Source organism: Dendrobates tinctorius, unplaced genomic scaffold, assembly GCF_039654945.1.
Source record: "Dendrobates tinctorius isolate UK_male_01 unplaced genomic scaffold, ASM3965494v1 ptg000032l, whole genome shotgun sequence".
NCBI classification, from domain to species: Eukaryota; Metazoa; Chordata; class Amphibia; order Anura; family Dendrobatidae; genus Dendrobates; species Dendrobates tinctorius.
This window is the reverse complement of record NW_027361700.1, coordinates 43097538-43118283: the sequence shown is the minus strand read 5'-3', so window position 1 is coordinate 43118283 and position 20746 is coordinate 43097538. Positions and strand designations below refer to the sequence as shown.

Genomic DNA, 20746 nt, shown 5'->3' with positions numbered 1-20746 from the left:
TTTCCACTGTTTAGGCACATCAGGGGCTCTCCAAAGGCGACATGGTGTCTGATCTCAATTCCAGCCAATTCTGCATTGAAACAGTCAAACTGTGCTCCTTCCCTTCCGAGCTCCGATGTGCGCCCAGACAGTGATTTACCCCCACATATAGGGTATTTTCGTACTCGGGACAAATTGGACAACAACTTTTGGGGTCCAATTTATCCTGTTACCCTTGAGAAAATAAAAAATTGGGGGCAAAAAGATAATTTTTGTGAAAAAAATATGATTTTATATTTTTATGACTCTACGTTATAAACTTCTGTGAAGCACTTGGGGGTTCAAAGTGCTCACCAAACATCTAGATAAGTTCCTTAGGAGGTCTAGTTTCCAAAATGGGGTCACTTATGGGGGATTTCCACTGTTTAGGCACATTAGGGGCTCACCAAATGCGACATGGCGTCCAATCTCAATTCCAACCAATTTTAGTTTGAAAAAGTCAAACGTGCTCCTTCCCTTCCGAGCCCTGCCATGCGCCCAAACAATGGTTCATCCCCACATATGGGGTATCAGCGTACTCAGGACAAATTGGACAACAACTTTTGGGGTCCAATTTCTCCTGTTACCCTTGGTAAAATAAAAAAAAATGGATCTGACGTACGTTTTTTGTGAAAAAAAGTTAAATGTTCATTTTTTTTAAACATTCCAAAAATTCCTGTGAAGAACCTGAAGGGTTAATAAACTTCATGAATGTGATTTTGAGCACCTTGAGGGGTGCAGTTTTTAGAATGGTGTCACTTTTGGGTATTGTCTATCATATAGACCCCTCAAAGTGACTTCAAATATGATGTGGTCCCTAAAAACAAATGGTGTTGTAAAAATGAGAAATTGCTGGTCAACTTTTAACCCTTATAACTTCTTAAACAAAAAAAAATTTTGGTTCCAAAATTGTGCTGAAGTAAAGTAAACATGTGAGAAATGTTATTTATTAACTATTTTGTGTGAAATATCTCTGTGATTTAAGGGCATGAAAATTTAAGTTTGGAAAATTGCAAAATTTTCAAAATTTTCAAAATTTCCATTTTTTTCACAATTAAAAGCAAGACATATCAAAGAAATTTTACCACTTTCATGAAGTACAATATGTCACGAAAAAATAACGTCAGAATCACTGGGATCCATGGAAGCGTTCCAGAGTTATTACTTCATAATGGAACAGTGGTCAGAATTGTAGAAATTGGCCCGGTCATTAACATGCAAACTAGCCTTGGGGGGCAACGTGGTTAAAAAGTAAAAAACCGCAATATGCACAAATTCCCCTTGTCCACCATTTAGTCTCCACCTCAGCTCCCGGTGTCTGCAATGACTGTGGCGCTGACATCCTGTTGACAAAGTGGCATTCAATTAGGTAAGGGGATACTGTAGACTGAACTCCCCCTTAAAAGCTGCTGAACTCACTGATTGATTGTCTGCTGAACTGTTGATGTGATGTCAGTACCGCAACCAACTCCAGATGCAGGGAGCAGTGGCGAAACTCACTGATTGACCTGGGGGAAGGTGAGTAAAGAACATATTGTTGTTGGTTTTTTTTTACAATCTGTAGCCAACATTATTTGAAAGGGAACAACCCCTTTAATGCACAATACAGTAGGGACACTCAAAGAGTTTGCTTTAGTTTAAAAAAGGCTCGTCTTTTGATCCTAGAAATAGCACTGCTCCCTCTCAATATTGTTACAGCTCGATATCATTTATGTGAATGGATCTGAGCTGTCTGTAGAAAAAAATAGTAAACCACTCTTTCTTATGATCTCATGCAATGCCCTTTAGTCACACATTGGGATCTCTTAAAAGAGGTTTTTTTTTTTTGTTTTTTTTTTTATTATGATTTTTTTTAAGCATTTTTCATGTGGCCTAAATAAAAAAAAATATTTTTCACACTGGCAAATTGGTTAATCCTAACCTTGCACTCCCTATTCTGTACAGAAGACGTTTCAGCAGTTTCATTATCATCACAGGCAGGATTATAATGACAGATGACACCTGTATACACAGTAGATAACACAAGATCCTCCCTTCACAATAGGTGATAGTCACAACTCATCCATCCGCCCCTGTCTTCACAATGGCTTTTGCGCAGATTAGAGCATGACCAGGTTATAATTCTATAATTGTGTTCCACCACAGATATTTTAGAAATATGACCATCCCTGAGCACAGGGGAATGGCATTTTTCACTCCCATCACCTGGATTATACTCAGGAATGACAGTTCTGCATGGGTATCTATTTCCTATTGCATTGATATAGTGCCTCCCTGGCCATTGATCCGCACTTTCTCCTGCTTCTGCAGTCTCCCAGGGTCTGTGCACGTCTGACAGATTCCCCAGGCACTGCGCTTGTGCGTGCACTTGTGCTCTCTGTTTCTTAAAGAGACAGCACGCACTGTTCTAAAGTGTCCTCAGCCAATGGCTATGAGACACTTATTATTTAAGGCACCTCCACCTGTTGGGAGGTGACTGAGCAATGTGTTCTGTCAGTTTTATACATGCTTGCAAGTTATCAGGTCCCCTACCTCTGTACCCACCTGTTCCTGCCAGCACCTGCTGTCTTCCTGTATAACAGTCCTATCTGCCTGTACTTGCAGTGCTTTCCTGTATACCAGCTGTGCACACCAGCACCTGCCGTGCCTTCCTGTATACCAGCTCTGCCTGCTAGCCCTTGCCGTGTCTTCCTGCATGTCAGCTGTGCCTGCCTGTACCTGCCATGTCCACCCATTCCTGGTTGTTCAAGCTTCCTACCCCTTTGGGGGTCAACTGCTGTGTGTCTTTTAGTAGAACCTTTTGTCCATCTGGAGCCGAATCTAGCCACACCATCAGGGGCACTAGCAAAGAGTCAGGTGGTTTAGTCCCACCCCTTCAGGCTCTTCTCGGTCCACATCACAGTGCTTCCACTACCACGTGCGTTACAATAGATAGGTGTATGCATCTGTCCATATGCTATACCCGAAAGAAACTACTTAAAAATCAGACTTTTTCATAATGCTCTTCAAATAAACAATTTTTATTAATTATAGACACCAACAAGAGATTTTTTTAAAAATTGTTACAATACAATAGAGGAAACAGGTCAACACACACTATAAGAATGTAATAAATCATGACCCAGGCTATATGATATCTCTAAGAGGTTAGGGAACAAATAACATTACCATCTGTGAAAAAGTGCAGTGCTCATGTGCAATCTATTGCTAATATACTTCATCTACACTAATGGAGATATCATATAATATATCAAGTGACACAATATTATCATTATATATTAGAGACTCTATAAAGTGCATAGTTCATGTGAACGCTGTGGAGTGAGAGGCCACAGCGTTCACATGCACAGCATGAATCCAGGTTGGTAGTTTACTTAACCCCTTATCTTTATGGCTTAAATTTACTTTCAAAACATGAAAAATGCACTATGCACTTTATAGAGTCTCTAATATATAATGATAATATTGTGTCACTTGATATATGATATCTCCATTAGTATAGATGAAGTATATTAGCAATAGATTGCACATGAGCACTGCACTTTTTCACAGATAGTAATGTTATTTGTTCCCTAACCTCTTAGAGATATCATATAGCCTGGGTCACGATTTATTACATTCTTATAGTGTGTGTTGACCTGTTTCCTCTATTGTATTTTAACAATTTTTAAAAAAAATCTCTTGTTGGTGTCTATAATTAATAAAAATTGTTTATTTGAAGAGCATTATGAAAAAGTTTGATTTTTAAGTAGTTTCTTTCAGGTATATGATTCTAGTGTGTCTACTTAAATAAATAATGATAAAAATTTTTTAGGGTGGATATATATTCTTTTCTCCTTTTGTTTGGAATAAGTATAATCTGTCCATATGCTACCTTAACCCATGAGACTGCAGTGACTATAAAACTCCTGCTATGCCTCCATTTCTATGCTTCCCCTTGAAGAAGTGACAGCGAAACGCGGGTCAGGCACTGCAAGGTTATACATACTTGCAACATATAATAGTTATTTTACAAATGTATACGGATATAACTAGGGTTTGTATCACTCAGAGACCACAATTATCATATCTTAGAGCAGGGATGCACAACTCCAGTCCTCAACAGTGCATGTTTTCAGGATTTATTTAGCATTGCACAAGGTGTTGGAATAATCACTTGTGCAGATAATTAAATTATCACCTTATTTTTATTTATTTTTACTTCTTTATATAGCGCCATTTATGTCACAGCCCTTTACACACATTATTTGCACTGTCCCCGATGGGGCTCACAATCTAAATTCCCTATCAGTATGTCTTTGGAATGTGGGAGGAAACCAGAAAACCTGGAGGAAACCCACCCAAACACGGGGAGAACATACAACCTCCTTGCAGATGTTGTCCTTGGTGGGATTTGAACACAGGTCACCAGCGCTGCAAGGCTCTTGAGGACTGGAGTTATGCACTTCTGTCTTACGTTTTCCAATACTGATCCATATTAACTAACACTTTGCCCAGCTTATATATTTGTTACAGCTATCTTTCTCCGCCTCTGGCTCTCTTTTTGCTTGTATTATACCTACATTAAAGTGCCAATGAGAAGTGTCTGCATTTTAAACATTCAAATGTCAGCATAGCAAATATTGGCAGACATAAATAGAGGAACAATATGGACAGTCGCAATTACAAGAATAAACTGAGCAATAGCTCCAAAAAAAAGGCGACCACAAAATCCAAGGTAAAATCAATGGTTTTTATTAGGACAAATCCAGATACAAAAAGGGGGGAGTGGCCAATGGAGTGCAGGAATCCGCAAACCGCACGGGTTAAACAAGGTGTTACTGGACAGTCAGAACCGATATATCACACATGTATAAATAAAGTGTATAAATTATCACAAAGTGCATATAGTACATCCATGTGTATGATCAAAACAAGTGCGCCGCCAGAGCAATTATATTATATTGGCTAAATTAGATGAAAAAACTTCTAAAGACGGATTAAAAACATAAGGAGCGTATACATTTGTAATAACGGTACTCCAATTAGTTTCCTTAATTATTGTAAAATGATTGTTAAAAAATAATAACCGTCCTACTTCCCTATTGTTTTTGTATGTAAGGTGCTTCGCTATACTTCCTTTTAAACTGTAATGTTATCACCCACTTTTATCTTTATATTTTATGCTTTTAACCAATAAAATTGTTACTTTTATACATGTGTGGTCACACTTTTTTTTTTTTTGGCATGTGCTGATGATGACCACCATTTCTTTACATCTGTCACTCCACTGGCCCACTGGTTTGCTGCCAATTCTGTAGGTTATATAATTCTATCCAAACAGATTTTTTTTTTAATTTCTTGCTGCCAATGTCCATGTGTAAAACAGAAAGTTGGAGTCTAATACTAGGCCTGGTAGCCAGTGTGACAATTGCAAAATGTTTTCTTTCCTTTCCTTTGAAATAGGAGCATTCACCCCGCAGAAGTCATTCTCCCATTACCCAACTGGGAGCTAAAAGAGGATTCGACAAACCCCAGTGATAGAGGAGAAATGGTGACTCAGATCTATGAGGTAAACATTTTCCTGTATTTGGACTTGACTTCGCGCATGAACAGATACATAGCAGAAATGTGGCTTATTTTCTGACAAGTCAATGGAAAATTTGTGGTGCTGCTGAGGCCACAGAAACTTCTGTGAATTTTTTCTACGTATGACAATGTTGTATCACACAATGAACCTCGTTGGAATAAGCCAGATCTGTAGAATTACATCATAATTAGTTGACCACGTAATGGTTGCATAGGCTAGGCACACAAGAGTGTTTCTGAGTCTCTTCCTTCTGGCTCATAGATTGGATTCCGAATCCACGAGGGTGGTCGACTTAATAAAAAAAATCCCCTTTTAGAATATCAGGCATCATTGTATGCTGTCTGTTACACTATTATCTATTTTATGTTCTTCTGTAGCTGCACAATGGTGGGCCAGGCACTGTCCACGTTCAACTAGTCATTCAAAGCCCTAAGGACTACGAAGGCGAGCTGTTTCTGTACCCATTCAGTCTAATGATAGATGACAACATGAAATGTTCTCCCATGCCACTTATAAATGCTCTGCAGGTCAGTGGATCCCGCCATCTTATCACATGCCAACACTTGTCTCTGCTCCATATTTCTTTCCCAAAGGATACGCCGTCTCTCTAGCTTGGTTTCTGATTGTTCTTACATTAATGAAAATCTGTCTCCATCCTGTGTCCGTGACTGCAGATTATCTTTCAAATTCACTATTGCTCCAGTGGATTTGCTAACTTGTTCTGAAGCCAAATATTTTGTAGATAAATCTGTGATTATAATCTTTGTTATAGGATTTGTTTTTTTTATATTTAGCTTATGCAGCCAACTGAGGCCCCTGTCAGCAAGGCAGACAGTCATAGAGTGAATAGGAGAGAATTGCCAAGAGGTGATCAGGATGTTGTAATGACAGAAAATGGAAACAAAACCACTGCAGAAGATGTTCTCCACCCTAAACTACCCATTCTGCTGGTATGTACCAAGGATGATCATTCTAGTATATCACCAGGTATAGTTCAGTTTACCTTACAGGGTCATTCCTCACCCACCCCACTGCCCAAGTTCATCCTTCACCCGATTCTCTGCTCACTCCCTGTGGTTTTCCGGTGATGACTTTTAGGCCTCTAGCACGTCCCACACTGAATAGTCTACAGGCACGACATTGGCATCTATGATGTGGGTCACGCCCCATATGTGGGTCGCCATTTTGTTTGATTGGAGGGAATCAAATCTGTAAGTAAATTCTAAATATAATGAATCTGAATTTTTTGGCAAAAAATGTAATTTAAAGCTAATTCAAATTTCATCAAATGAATTCACTAATCTTTAGTGACAACCCATAATGTCATGGTAAGGGCTGCCATTAATGGTTGTCACTGAGCATCTGCTGTCTCTGTAGGAAATGGCTCATGTCAGATAGGTAAATATTAAATATTAAAGGGTTTTTATGGTTTTAGCAAATAAAGCTATGGTTTGTATAATGAGTTGTTAAAGTCTTCAATGTACCAGTTCCAATCCATTTTCCGGGTCTCTGGTTACCGTCATTCAAGTAGTCGTGCAGTGGTTGGACATCTTTCCTCTCCTCATTACAGTAGAGAGAGAACTATAAATTCTAGTAGACTGAGTTCCTGTGTGGCCATCACTGGACTTGGAATAACTTCTATCCCCTGAAAATATTTAATGGAGGACAGCAAAGAGAGATCTGTAAAACCATGAGCAATTTGTATAGAAAGAAAACTGCATGACTATATGTGGAATAACCTTTATTTGCTGAAACTGTTTAAGACTAAGGCTATGTGCCCACGTTGCAAAAATGCTGCAGAAATGTCCGCAGCATTTCCGCAACTCCCTGCCGCGGATAAAACGCATGCGGAATTCGCATGCGTTTTCCCGCAAACCACAAACGTTTTTAGCTTGCAGAATGCTTGCGCTTTTCCAAGCGATTTGAAGCATCGCTTGGAAAAGTGATTGACAGGTTGGTCACACTTGTCAAGCATAGTGCTTGACAAGTGTGACCAACTTTTTACTATTGATGCTGCCTATGTAAAAGATAGAATGTTAAAAATAATTAAAAAATAGGGATATACTTACCCTCCGTCGGCCCCCGGAGTCGCCCGCCCCTCATTGGCGCTGCCGGCAACTTCCATTCCCAAGGATGACTTTGCGACAATGACCTCTGATGACAATAGACAAAAGGGATGGAGGGCACCACTTAATATATTCCAAAAAGACAGGAGGGCTCAGTAAGGGCATGTAAAGAACATGGAATCCAAGAACAAGAAAAAGATCACGCCCATAATCAAGGAGCACCTCAAACATGTATAAAAAACATGACACTTTATTAAACAGCTATGATACAACAGCAAAAAAAACACATGATATTAAAAACATTAAAAAAGAGAAATCCTGTTTAAAATCATGCCCTATAATAAAGGCAATGATAACCCCACACCTGAAAATCTCCCCTGAACAGCACAAAAGATATATATGTGTATATATATATAGGAACTGCTACAGGTGGTCCAACATTCACCACTGGGATACTAATTAGACAATTCTGGGAGAGATCAAAAAACAGCTGCTATGTCACATCAATGTTGCATGAATTTATAACTAATACAGTTGCAAATAATTGCTGTCATACAGACCCAGATATGAAAAGTAGATTAAATATATAAAAGTCCCAGCAAGGGACTTAGAATGGATACCAAAAAAATACCCCAGAAGAACTAGATAGTATACACAATAATTTTAAAGTGCATGTAGCTGAAGCATCACGGGAGACCACTACGTCATCAGAGGTCATTCGTGCAATGCATCCCTGGGAACGGAAGATGCTGGCAGCGTGACTGAGAGGCGGGAGGACTCCGGGGGCCGACGGAGGGTAAGTATATTTAATTCTATTTTTTGCAGGAATATGGTACCCAGGGCATGGAGGAGAGTCTCCTCTCCTCCAGACCCTGGATACCATCCGCACATGAAGCGCTCACTTTACGCATGGTGGGCACAGCCACATGCATAAAGTGAGCGTTTCAATGCAATTCTATAGTGGCGGAATCACCGTGATTCCGCAGAAATAATGGACTTGCTGCGGATTTTACCGCTATGTGATTCCGCAGCAGTAAATTCCACAGCATGGGCACAGCAACTACAGAATCCCATAGGATTGCATGGGGATGCGTTTAATTAGCGTTTTTTAAGCGTTTCCGCTGTGGCAAAAACGCGGCGGAAACCAGGTACAGACTGGGACTGAAATTCAGCCCTGGCATTTGAAATCACACAGGCCCATGTTATTCCCATCCCCAAACACCAGATGATGGAGGAAACCAAGATTTACTACATTACCAATATTATTAATGATTCCCGTGACCTGCTGGGATAAGTGATGGATTTTTGGTGACTTTGTGCTTCGTCACAACTCTTAACAGTATGGGTGTCTTGAGAACACCAATTCTGTTAACAAGGTAGCAGCCAAAGCAGCCCATGACCAGATTGGCCCTTCTGGCATTTGCCAGAATTGCCAAATGGCCGGTCCGACCCTGGCGGAAACGCATAAAAAACGCAACGTGGGCACACAGCCTTATACATGTGGACAATTTGTGGAGTTTTAATTTTTTTTGTGTTTCAGAATTGCATGAATTCTTCTTGCTGGGAGATAAAATGTGTCATTCATGATATGGAGAGAGGACAGAGAGCAACGCTAAAACTTGATTCTATTCTGTGGGTCTCAAGCTTCCTCAAGGTAAGCCCGAATTTAGATGTCCGCATCGAAAACTGGTGCTGGAGCTGCCTTTACTTTGCATTCACTGTTCTGGTCTGTGTGGAAAAACACCCATGTGCACACTGGCACACTGGCTATAATGGGTCAGTGTGTTGTGTGTGCGATCAGTGGCGCACACATGTGTAAGTCGGCCAGGGTGTTAGTCTTGGCAACAGGCTCTACTATTCCCACACCCTGGCGCCCCACAGAATACAGTGTCCCTTCTGCCATATGTGCAGTGTGCGCAGCAATTCACTTACATTCAATGCCAGGATCCTCTCAGGTTCTGTCACTCTGGCTCTGCGTTTCCGAGCTCCACAAAACATCTCAGAGTCACAGTTCTTTTCCAGCAGATTAACTTTACTATTCAACAAGGTGTTCATCACACTGGCAGTACAGGTTAAACTTGGGTTTAATTAATAACAATTGGACCCATGCAAGACATTCTCCACTCCCAATGTACAATCCTGGCACAGGAGTATTGCACCATGCTGAATAGGTTGCAACAAAAAAGTACTGTATTTTGCGGTTAACCGGATTATAAGAATTTTGAGGCGCAACATAGGAAAAAAACTTTTTTTTTAATCAAATGGTGGTGCTTCTTACAATCCATGCGTCTTATTGCTTTAGGGGGAGTCGTGGCTGCGGTGAAGCGGGGTCCCAGGGTCGCTGCTAGTGGAGGCAGGACAGGGACAATGCTGCGGACCCCAGACTGGAAGAAAGGGGTATTCGGATGTGTGAAGCTGTGGGTGTTCGGTGGTGCAGGGGTTCCGCCATCATTTTGTGAAAGCCCGGAGCCCCTGCCATGGTTTACATTGCAGTGGAAAATGGCTGCTGGGCAGCGCATGTGCAGATGGAGATCTTGGCGCTGAGATCTCATCTCCCGAGATCTTCATGCCGAGATCTCTATCTGTGTATGCATTGTCCCCGGCAGCCATTTTCCCAAAGTCCACCGTAATGTAAACCATAGAAGTACGGGGTCTCCGGGCTTTCACAAAATGTCGGCTGAGTCCCCGTACCACCGAACACCCGCAGTGTCACATCTCCAAAAACACACCCTCATCCCATTCTGCGGCCTGCAGCAACGCGCCACGCTTGCCTCCTCCAGCAGCGACCCTGGGACCCTACTCTACCGCAGCTGGTAAGGTATATTCGAATTATAAGACGCACCCCCATTTTCCCCTCAAATTTGGGGGGGGGGAAGTGTGTCTTATAATCCGAAAAATATGGTATGTGTATAACTTGTCTTTTATAAACTTTTATACCCTAGGTAAAATACTTTACATTTGCATCCACTTAAAGAAGCACTCCTCCTCCAATCAAAGTTTTTATTCTCTTACACTGCGTTCCAAATTATTATGCAAATTGGATTTAAGTGTCATAAAGATGTAATTTTTTGTTTTTCAAATAAACTCATAGATGGTATTGTGCATCAGGGCTCTTTGGATCACTGAAATCAATCTCAAATTCCTGTGATAATTAGTTTACCAGGTGAGCCCAATTAAAGGAAAACTACTTAAGAATGATGTTCCACATTATTAAGCAGGGCACAGGTTTCAAGGAATTTAGGAAAGAAAAAGGACCTCTCTGCTGCTGAAAAGCATCAAATAGTGCAATGCCTTGGTCAAGAGATGAAAACATTAGATATTTCCCAAAAATGTAAACGCGACCATCGTACTGTTAAGAGATTTGTGGTTGATTCTGAGCACAGACATGTTTGTGCTGATAAAGGCAGAATGAGGAAGGTTTCTGCCAGGCAAGTTCATCGGATTAAGAGAGCAGCTGCTAAAAAGCCATTACAAACCAGCAAACAGATATTTAAAGCTGCTGGTGCCTCTGGAGTCCCTCGAACCTCATGGTGTAGGATCCTTCAAAGGCTTGCTGTGGTGCATAAACCTACTATTCGGCCACCCCTAAAAAGTGTTCACAAGCAGAAATTGTAGCAGTGGGTCCAGACATACATGAAGACTATTTTTCATACAGTCTTCTTTACTGATGAGTGTCGAGCAACCCTGGATGGTCCAGATGGATTGTTGGTGGATGGCCACTATGTCCCAACAAGGCTGCGACTTCAGCAAGGAGGAGGAGTCATGTTTTGGGCCGGAATCATGGGGAAACAGCTGGTAGGGCTCTTTAAGGTTCCTGAAGATGTGAAAATGACCTCTGCAAAGTACTGTATATAGAGTTTCTGACTGACAGCTGTCTTCCATGGTATAAAAAGCAGAAATGTGCCTTCAGGAGCAAAATCCTCTTCATGCATGACAATGCACCATCTCATGCTGCAAAGAATACCTCTGAGTCATTGACTGCTATAGGCATAAAAGGAGATAAACTCATGGTGTGGCCACCATCTTCCCCTGACCTCAACCCTGTAGAGAACCTTTGGAGTATCATCAAGCAAAAGATCTATGAGGGAGGCAGCTCACATCAAAACAGCAACACAGCAACTCTGGGAGGCTATTCCGACTTCATGCAAAGAAATCCAAGCAGAAACTCTCCAAAAACTCCCAAATTCAATGGATGCAAGAATTGTGAAGGTGATGTCACAGAAGGGTTCCAATGATAGCATGTAACTTGGCCTGTTAGGATGTTTTGGAGTTAAATAGCTTTTTTGTTCAGTGAATGTGACCTCCTAATGCTGCAAATTCCACAAATGAACATTTTCAGCTCTTTAAAACAGATCAAATGTTTAGAAATTCTACTGTGCCTAATAATTTGGAACAGTGCAATTTGAGTTTTTATTCATTTTGGAGATTATACTGCTATCATTGGGAGGTTTCTTCAATAAAATTTGATGTATACTCTAACGGGTGATGACTTTTATTAGAATGACTGTCATTTGTACTGACTATTTAGGAAAATCATAGAAAAATATCATTTGCATAATAATTTGGAACACAGTGTAATATACAGTGGGTATGGAAAGTATTCAGACCCCTCTAAATTTTTCACTCGTTGTTTCATTGCAGCCATTTGGTAAATTCAAAAACGTTCGTTTTTTATCATTAATGTATACTCTGCACCTAATCTTGACTGAAAAAACAGAAATGTATACATTTTTGCAGATTTATTAAAAAATAAAAACTGAAATATCACATGGTCATAAGTATTCAGGCCCTTTGCTCAGTATTGAGTAGAAGCACCCTTTTGAGCTAGTACAGCCATGAGTCTTCTTGGGAATGTTGCAACAAGTTTTTCATACCTGGATTTGGGGATATTCTGCCATTCCTCCTTGCAGAACCTCTCCAGTTCTGTCAGGTTGGATTGTGAACGTTGGTGGATAGCCATTTTCAGGTCTCTCCAGAGATGCTCAATTGGGTTTAGGTCAGGGCTCTGGCTGGGCCAGTCAAGAACGGTTACAGAGTTGTTCTGAAGCCACTCATTTGTTATTTTAGCTGTGTGCTTAGGGTCATTGTCTAAATTCAGGGGCTGGCTGGCAAATTTTAGCCTGGGGGGCAAGCACAATGCAGTGGCCCACTGTGACGCGGGCCGCGGCCCATTTTAAAGGGAATCTGTCACCCCTTTTTTTTCGAATATGAGCTGCCGGCACCGACATCAGGGGCTTATCTACAGCATTCTGTATAGATTCCCTTTAAGGTTTGGGTCTCCTGTAGTAGCACTTGAGTATAGCACATGTGCGTCAGAGGTACACCTTCTAACAGCCCATTTCATAAAAATGGTTGAGAAACAATAAATACTTATCAATAGAGAAAAGCCTCTGTTAGTGTATCACCACCGAAAACACAAGTAAGTGCTCAATTAACAAATTAATTTCTCTCATTTGCTTCATATCAGCGTGTCAGCCAGGGGTCCACAGCATACCATAAATTGATATCAGCACAAATCCTGCCTTGCTGCAGGTCCAGCTCTCTGAACCCTTGGCACGCTATACCACCACCATCAGTACATGGTAATACTACCATAATTTTACTAAATTATTGGTAGAGGTTGTAGTAGTGCCTATACAACCAGCCGATATCTCAGCCCCATATTTTCAGCGCGGTGATATATATATATATATATATATATATATATATATATATATATATAGAGCCAGATTCTGACCCTGATGAGACTCAGGTGCCCCTTCCCGCACACTATACCACCATATACGGTGACACAGAGGAAGGTGCACATGACATTGAAGAGGAGGTGATGGATGACCCAGTTGTTGACCCAGATTGGCATCCATTGGGGGAAGAGGGTGCTGCTTCCAATAGCTCAGATGAGGAGCATCCACAGCAGACATCGACATCGCAACAGCTGTTATCTGGCAGGCCCGGAGCACTCCAAAGACAGGTTCCAAAAATCAAAAGAGTTGCTGGACAGCTTGTCCAGAGGGTCAAAAGATCACAGCGTGCTAGGCCGCAAAATGTCTGCCAAAGTAGGAAGAGTGCAGTGTGGCACTTTTTTGAACAAAATCCTCATGATCAGGCCAAGGTTATCTGTAAGAAGTGCGCAAAGACCTTTAGCCGAGGGAAAAATCTGAAAAATTTGAATACCAGTTGCTTGCTTAGACATTTAACCACCATGCACTTGCAAGCGTGGACACAACACCAAACCTCAAGTGCCACATGTGCAACTGATCACAAAGAAGGTAGTCAGCAACGCTACATTGTTTCCCCCACTGTAAGCCTACCGGTTAGCACAGCAGCAAATGTTGAGGTGTCGTTGCAAGGCCACAGCAGTCAGGGAATCCCACTGTTATATCAACGAAATACTGAATCTAGGCCATCAGAAAGAACACCAACTCCATCACCATCATCAACCCTCTCTCAGTCCACCCTGTCCACCGCTACTTCCACCATATGCAGCTCTCAAGTCCAGCTCACCCTCCCAGACACTATGAGTAGGTCAAGAAAGTACTCAGTCTCTCATCCGCGTACACTGGGTTTTAACGCCCACATTGCCAAACTAATCTCATTTGAGATGATGCCCTATCGGTTGGTGGAAAGCGCAGCTTTCCGCGAACTCATGGCCTATGCAGTACCACGCTATGACCTACCCAGTCGCCACTTCTTCTCTCGCAAAGCCATCCCAGCCCTCCACCATCATGTAAAAGACCGCATTGTCCATGCACTCAAGCAGTCAGTGAGTGGAAAGGTGCACCTCACAACTGATGCATGGTCCAGTCGGCATGGCCAGGGCCGTTATGTGTCCATCACTGCGCACTGGGTTAATGTGGTGGATGCAGGGTCCACAGGGGACAGCGGTGGTGGGACAGTGCTGCCTAGCCCACGGTATAGGAAACAGTTGGCTGTAGGCGTTCGACCCTCCTCCTCCTCCTCCTCCTCCTCCTCCAGAAGCGAAAGCTCGGCCACAGAGCGCAGTCGTACGAGCACTCCATCTGCAGCTGCCACTGTTGCACACGAGGTGTCCCCCTATCGAGCAGCTAGTGGAAAGCGTCAGCAGGCTGTGTTGCAGATGATGTGTTTGGGCGACAGACACACCGCCGAGGTGCTGGCCGAGTACTTGAAGCGACAAACTGAGTCATGGCTGGGCAGTGTACATCTTGAGGCAGGCAAGGTAGTTAGTGATAACGGCCGTAATTTTGTGGCAGCCATAGCCCTTTCAAAACTCAGCCACATACCTTGCTTGACTCACACCTTGAACCTGGTGGTGCAGTGCTTCCTCAAAAATTATCCGGAGTTAACAGCCCTGCTCCAGAAGGTGCGAAGACTGTGCGCGCACATCCGCCGGTCGCCTGTACACTCCGTTCGTATGCAGAAGCTGCAGCGATTGCTCCACCTTCCCAACCACCGCCTCATTATCGACATTGCAACAAGGTGGAACTCCACCCTGCACATGGTGGAGCGGCTGTGCGAGCAGAGGCAGGCCATAATGCATTTGTGGGAGGATACACGGCCAGGCACTTTGAGAGCAGACATGGAGTTGACAGGTGTGCAGTGGTCGAAGCTGAAAGACCTCTGTAAAGTCCTTCAGTGTTTTGAGGAATGCACACGGCTGGTAAGCGCATCCGACGCCATCCTAAGCATGAGCATCCCACTTATGCGTCTGCTCATGCAAACTTTTACGCACCTTAAGGAGCAGGCGGCTGCAGCCAATGTTGACGAGGAGGGAATCCTTGATGACATTCAGCCATTGTCTGCTCAGGGACCTCTCCTGGACGAGGTGGAGGATGAAGAGGAGGAGGAGGATGATGATGGGGATGATTACTTAGGGGAGGAGGATGCATCTCGTGGGGCAAGTGAAAATGTTGGCGTGGCAAGGTCTGGTACAGGGTTTGTGCGTGACTGGAGGGATGTGGATTTGCCAGAAAGTGCTCCTCCAACCAGCACTCGCAGTGCATCATTGACACCGGGAACATTGGCCCACATGTCAGATTATGCCTTGCAGATCCTAAAAAGGGACCCCCGCATTGCCAAAATGATGAACGATGACGACTACTAGTTGGCCAGCATCCTGGATCCACGCTATAAAGGCAAATTACAAAACATCATGCCACAGGAGAACCTTGACCTGATATTAGCTAATAAACAAGCAACTCTGGTAAATCGGTCATTCCCCTTTGACTATTGGGCCGCTTAACTGGACACCTGGCCTGAATTGGCACAATATACAGGAGCTCGCTTGCCCAGCTGCAAGTGTGCTATCGGAAAGAGTCTTCAGTGCAGCTGGATCAATCCTGACAGAAAAAAGGACCCGTCTGTCAACCCAAAATGTGGATGATCTAACCTTCATTAAAATGAACCATGCATGGGTTTCCAAGGATTTTGTCCCACCTTCCCATGATGACACATAGGGTGACAGAAAAATGGCTTGCTTTGGTCCACCTCTTCCTGGGACTTGACCTATTTCACCTTTTGCATCAGCTGAATGTCCAACATCAACATATGCCACTTTCTAAAACTCCCTAACTGTGCTGCCTCCCCCCCCCATGGCCGGGGTCACCACCTAGCGCACGACACCGTGCGAGTGCCGTTGCCCTGGACAGGTGGGTAGGCCGACTCTTGGGCGCGGGCACTGGCACAGGGTCCCTCATAGTGTAATCAAGTGTCTCTGACGGTGGTGGTGCACACCCGCCTTCAGACACACCGCCGTACTATGAGGGGCCCAGTGCCAGTACCGACGCCCACGAGTGGGCCCCCCTTGCTTGGGCAGGGCCCCAGCATTTGCAATCTTTACCTCTCCCTGCTCCTCCGCTGTGTAGTCTGGGCCGTCAAATCCATACTGTGCCTGACACCGTCTGAGCCTGCCTCCTGATGTATAGACATATATTTTGAATGTGTACGCTATCCATACATGTTATCCGGGGATACGGTACCCTTTCTCACCTTTGTGCAATCACGTGTAATCCATACTGGGCGTGAGAACGGCTGGCGAGCTGTTAAGCAAGCTACAGCACCTGTGGTTTGCACACGTAAGTTTTTCATTTTTTCAGGAATGACGGTTAGGCCTAATTCCGGAACTGCGGTTGACCTGCACTTACTGGGAAATCATCGTTCGCGGGTAATAATTGTAATCAGTGATCCCCATCACTAACGTTGTTCAGCGGGTTATCTGCACCTGTAAGCGACAAACGCTGGCCTTTTCAGTGTAGTGCACATGCAGCCACGGACATGTAAGGGCATGACACACCAGTTATTGGCCAATCTCATGTGCCAGAGCCTCACGTGTCCCTCTAGTAAGCCGGACTCGGACCGCGGGGCATGACGGAGTCTCGTTCGTTAACGGAATTAAGCTTGCAATGTGTGCATCTTTTCTGTAGCTGGCATGGTTGAGGTTTCCCAGGTGGAGTCGAATTTAACCGTAGGCTCCACTCCTGGTGGTGCCCTTCTGGACATTCCTTTAAGGTTCAGCTTTGCAACCATACTGCCCACGTAAAACAAACACTTTGCCTTCATGAACGCTGTTTGGAGGGTCATGACTCGTGGGAATAACGCCGCCCAATCAGTTAACCTGCTAGAGAGATCCTTCGTTGCTCCCAAGCATGACATCACACTCCCTAGGAGGAAGGTAATGCCACTGTGGCGACCGTACTCCTGGGGGCGACACAAGTGCACTGATGCCCAGCCACTGCTCGATGAATCTGCTGGTACATTGACCCAGACCACTACATTCCCCTCGCACGCTACACGGCCTGAATCTGACCCTGATGAAACTCAGGTTACCCTTCCCATATACAGTTCCATCTTACACGGTGACAAAGAGGAAGCTGCAGATGAAAGTGCAGATTCGGCCCACCCGCCATCAGACACACCACCGTACTATCAGGGGCCCTGTGCCAGTGCCGTCGCCAACGAGTGGGCCCCCCCTGCTTGCTCAGGATAGCAGCACTTGCAAGGTTGAAATACTGTGCAGTGAGATGGAAGATGGGGACGACGAGGAGTCCAGACTAGTACAGGGATTCCCTAGCGAGGAGACTTATTTGATTGTTTTCAATGTTGGGCAGCAATTTTTGGGGAGCACTATACTCTGGAGAATGATAGATGGGGCCCACCATACACTGGAACATTCCAAAGGTGGACATCAGACACTGGAGCAGCATTTACAGGGCCCATTATACACTAGAGCATTAGAAATGGGGCCCATTATGTTTGGAGCATTATTTGGGCCCATAAGACAGTGGAGCTTCATCCATGGGGAACAACATATACTGTAGCATTATGTGGAGCTCATCATATACTGTAGCATTATGTGGAGCTCATCATATACTGTGTGAGGTGCCAAGGGGAGAGGTACTAGAAAACAGGTATGTTTCTCCCCGTTTCATTTCATATGTCTCCCTGTACTGATGATGAAGCCAGTTTATTTCACTGTAATCCAGTCCTGGTTTCCTTAGTGATCAGCATGGAAAGGACTGGTAGTTCCCCCTCCACTAATTCAATACAGGTTTTGGTTTCCTGACTGGTCCAGCTGATATAATCAGGAGGAGCTGGGATCTCTCAGTCTATCATCTGCTGAGCTGGGAGCTGACACAGTAAGATAACATGGACTTGTTTGCTGTTATATAGGTTTATTTTGTAGTTAGCCTGCTATTGTTAGTTAGTGGCCAGACGGCCTTAGACGTTTTATTTCATGTTTGGCATGTGTAACATTGGATAACAAGTGTGCACAATAAAGATGCCGTGTCCATATTGCTAGTCTGCTGAAGTGACTTCATAGCCACACGCTTGTGCCAAAGCAAAGATCCCCAGCTGAGCTATCTATTCCCCACAAATGGTGTTTCGAATGCGGGCACTTGTGGCTGCTGGACTGTGACTGCAGAGAAAACGCTGTGTATGTCCTGGCTGAAAGCTTCTGCGCTTTTGAAGAGCCCAGAGTCCAGTAATATGGAGGAACTAGTGAAGCAGTTATTGCAAGCAAATGTGCAGCAACAGCAGACTAATGCTTGCTTCCAGAAGGCTCTGGAGCAGCAACACCAGATGCAGCAAGAGCAGTTGGAGGCAATAAAGCAGGCCTTGGTTCGGCAACCCCGAGATGAGGGAGACCGTGCACAAAGCGCTGCTAGTGCGCAGAAAGCCGTACAGAAGACTTTGCTTAAAATGACCGCAGACGATGATGTGGAAGCATACCTCACCGTGTTTGAACGTATTGCAGAACGTGAGCACTTACCACTGGACAGATGGGCTGAGGTAGTTGCTCCATTTCTGAGCGGAGATCCACAAAAAGCCTATTACGATCTGAGTGGAGCGGATGCTATGGACTATATCAAACTCAAAGGCGAAATCCTGGCAAGGCTGGGAGTAAACACGTATGTACGTGCACAGAGGGTGCATTTATGGAATTTTGTGGAGCATCAGCCAGCCCGCTCACAAATGCATGATCTCATCCATCTAGTAAAAAAATGGCTGCAACCGGAGGCTTTAACGTCCGCACAGATGGTGGAGCGTGTTGTTCTAGACAAGTACCTGCGGTCCTTACCCGCTAAGGTCCAGAGGTGGGTTGGACAGGGTGACCCAACTACCGCTGACCAGTTGGTGAATATGGTCGAACGCTACAATGCTTCTGAAAGCCTACTCCAAGGGACGTTAGCACCCCACTGGCCCCCCAAGAAATCGCTGGAGAGTCCTGCGAAACCTACTCCATCTTCAAAAGAAGAGAACGTCACGATGAAGGGTAGCAGACCTACAAAGGACTATGGAGGTGGTACGGGCTCACATCAAGCCAGCAGACCTCGTCTGGGAACTCCATCGAGGAGACAAGGGCCTATACAATGTTGGCGATGTCGCGGGCTTGGCCATGTAGCAGCTAACTGCCCAATGACTACAGAGCCAATGGACTGTAATGCTATGAGGCGTCTTTCATTATATGTGCAGTCAGTCTGTGTGGCGGAGACCCTCACGGGAAATGAACAACACGTGTGCCATGTCGAGGTTGACGGTTATAGTGTGAATGCCGTCTTGGATTCCGGCAGTCAAGTAACTTTGGTACATGCCAGTTTGGTGGACTCTAGCGCCCTAACGAACTTAACCGTGGGCATTAGTTGCATCCATGGGGATACTAAGAACTACCCCACTGCCTGGGTTACTCTTGCCACGCCAGTAGGGACGAAAAGACATCAGGCGGCAGTCATAAAGTCTATGGGACACAGTGTAATCCTGGGGAGAGACTTTCCCTTATTTTGGGACTTGTGGAACTTCAAAAGTGGCATGAACCCTCTAGTTGAAGACGGTGCTCCGGAGCTAGCCCCTGAACCATTGCAGCAAGATGACGGAGAACTCATCTCAGAGGAAGTACTAGAATCTGTGGACTCTCCTCTGGCTGTGTATGCAGGCGAGGCAGACCAGCTAGAGGATGTTTTAGAAATGCCTGACCTTGAGGTGGCCCGTGGTAAGTTCGGGACCGCTCAGCACCAGGATCCCACTCTAGCAAGGGCGTGGGAAAACATAAAGGTCTCCGAGGGAAGACCATTGTACCCAGGGGCTCAAAACGAGTTCCCACACGTGGCGGTGCAGCAGGATATGTTGTATCACATAGACAAGGTGCGAGGGGTGGTGGTAGAACAACTAGTGGTACCTAAGTCCTTTCGCCAGGTAGTTTTGGAGTTGGCACATAAACATCCCTTGGGAGGACACCTGGCGGTAGAAAAGACAAAACACCGTATTCTGCAACGTTTCTTTTGGCCGGGTCTAGTGGGAGACGTGACCCAGTACTGTCGGTCATGTCCTACGTGTCAATTGACCGCACCTATGTCACACTTTAGAAGCCCCTTAGTGCCCTTACCAATAATAGAGGTGCCCTTCGAGAGGATAGCAATGGATATAGTCGGTCCATTAGTTAAATCTGCCAGGGGTCATCAGTACATTTTGGTAGTATTGGATTACGCCACGCGTTATCCCGAAGCAGTGCCCTTGCGGAATGCCAATGCGAAATCAATTTCAAAGGAGCTGGTTAATATGTTTTCCCGCACTGGCATTCCGAAAGAGATACTTACGGATCAAGGGACCCCCTTTATGT

At 44.4% G+C, this 20746-nt stretch overlaps 1 protein-coding gene across 1 annotated transcript in view; it reads left to right on the top strand.

Annotated features, from left to right (window-relative positions):
• ITGA2B (integrin subunit alpha 2b) overlaps positions 1-20746 on the top strand; it is a 212119-nt gene that overhangs the window by 153518 nt on the left and 37855 nt on the right. Inside the window, exons 25-28 of the mRNA XM_073572841.1 lie at positions 5464-5569; positions 5965-6114; positions 6382-6537; positions 9194-9307. Of these exons, the coding sequence (XP_073428942.1) occupies positions 5464-5569; positions 5965-6114; positions 6382-6537; positions 9194-9307 (526 nt within the window). The remainder of the gene's footprint in view (positions 1-5463; positions 5570-5964; positions 6115-6381; positions 6538-9193; positions 9308-20746) is intronic.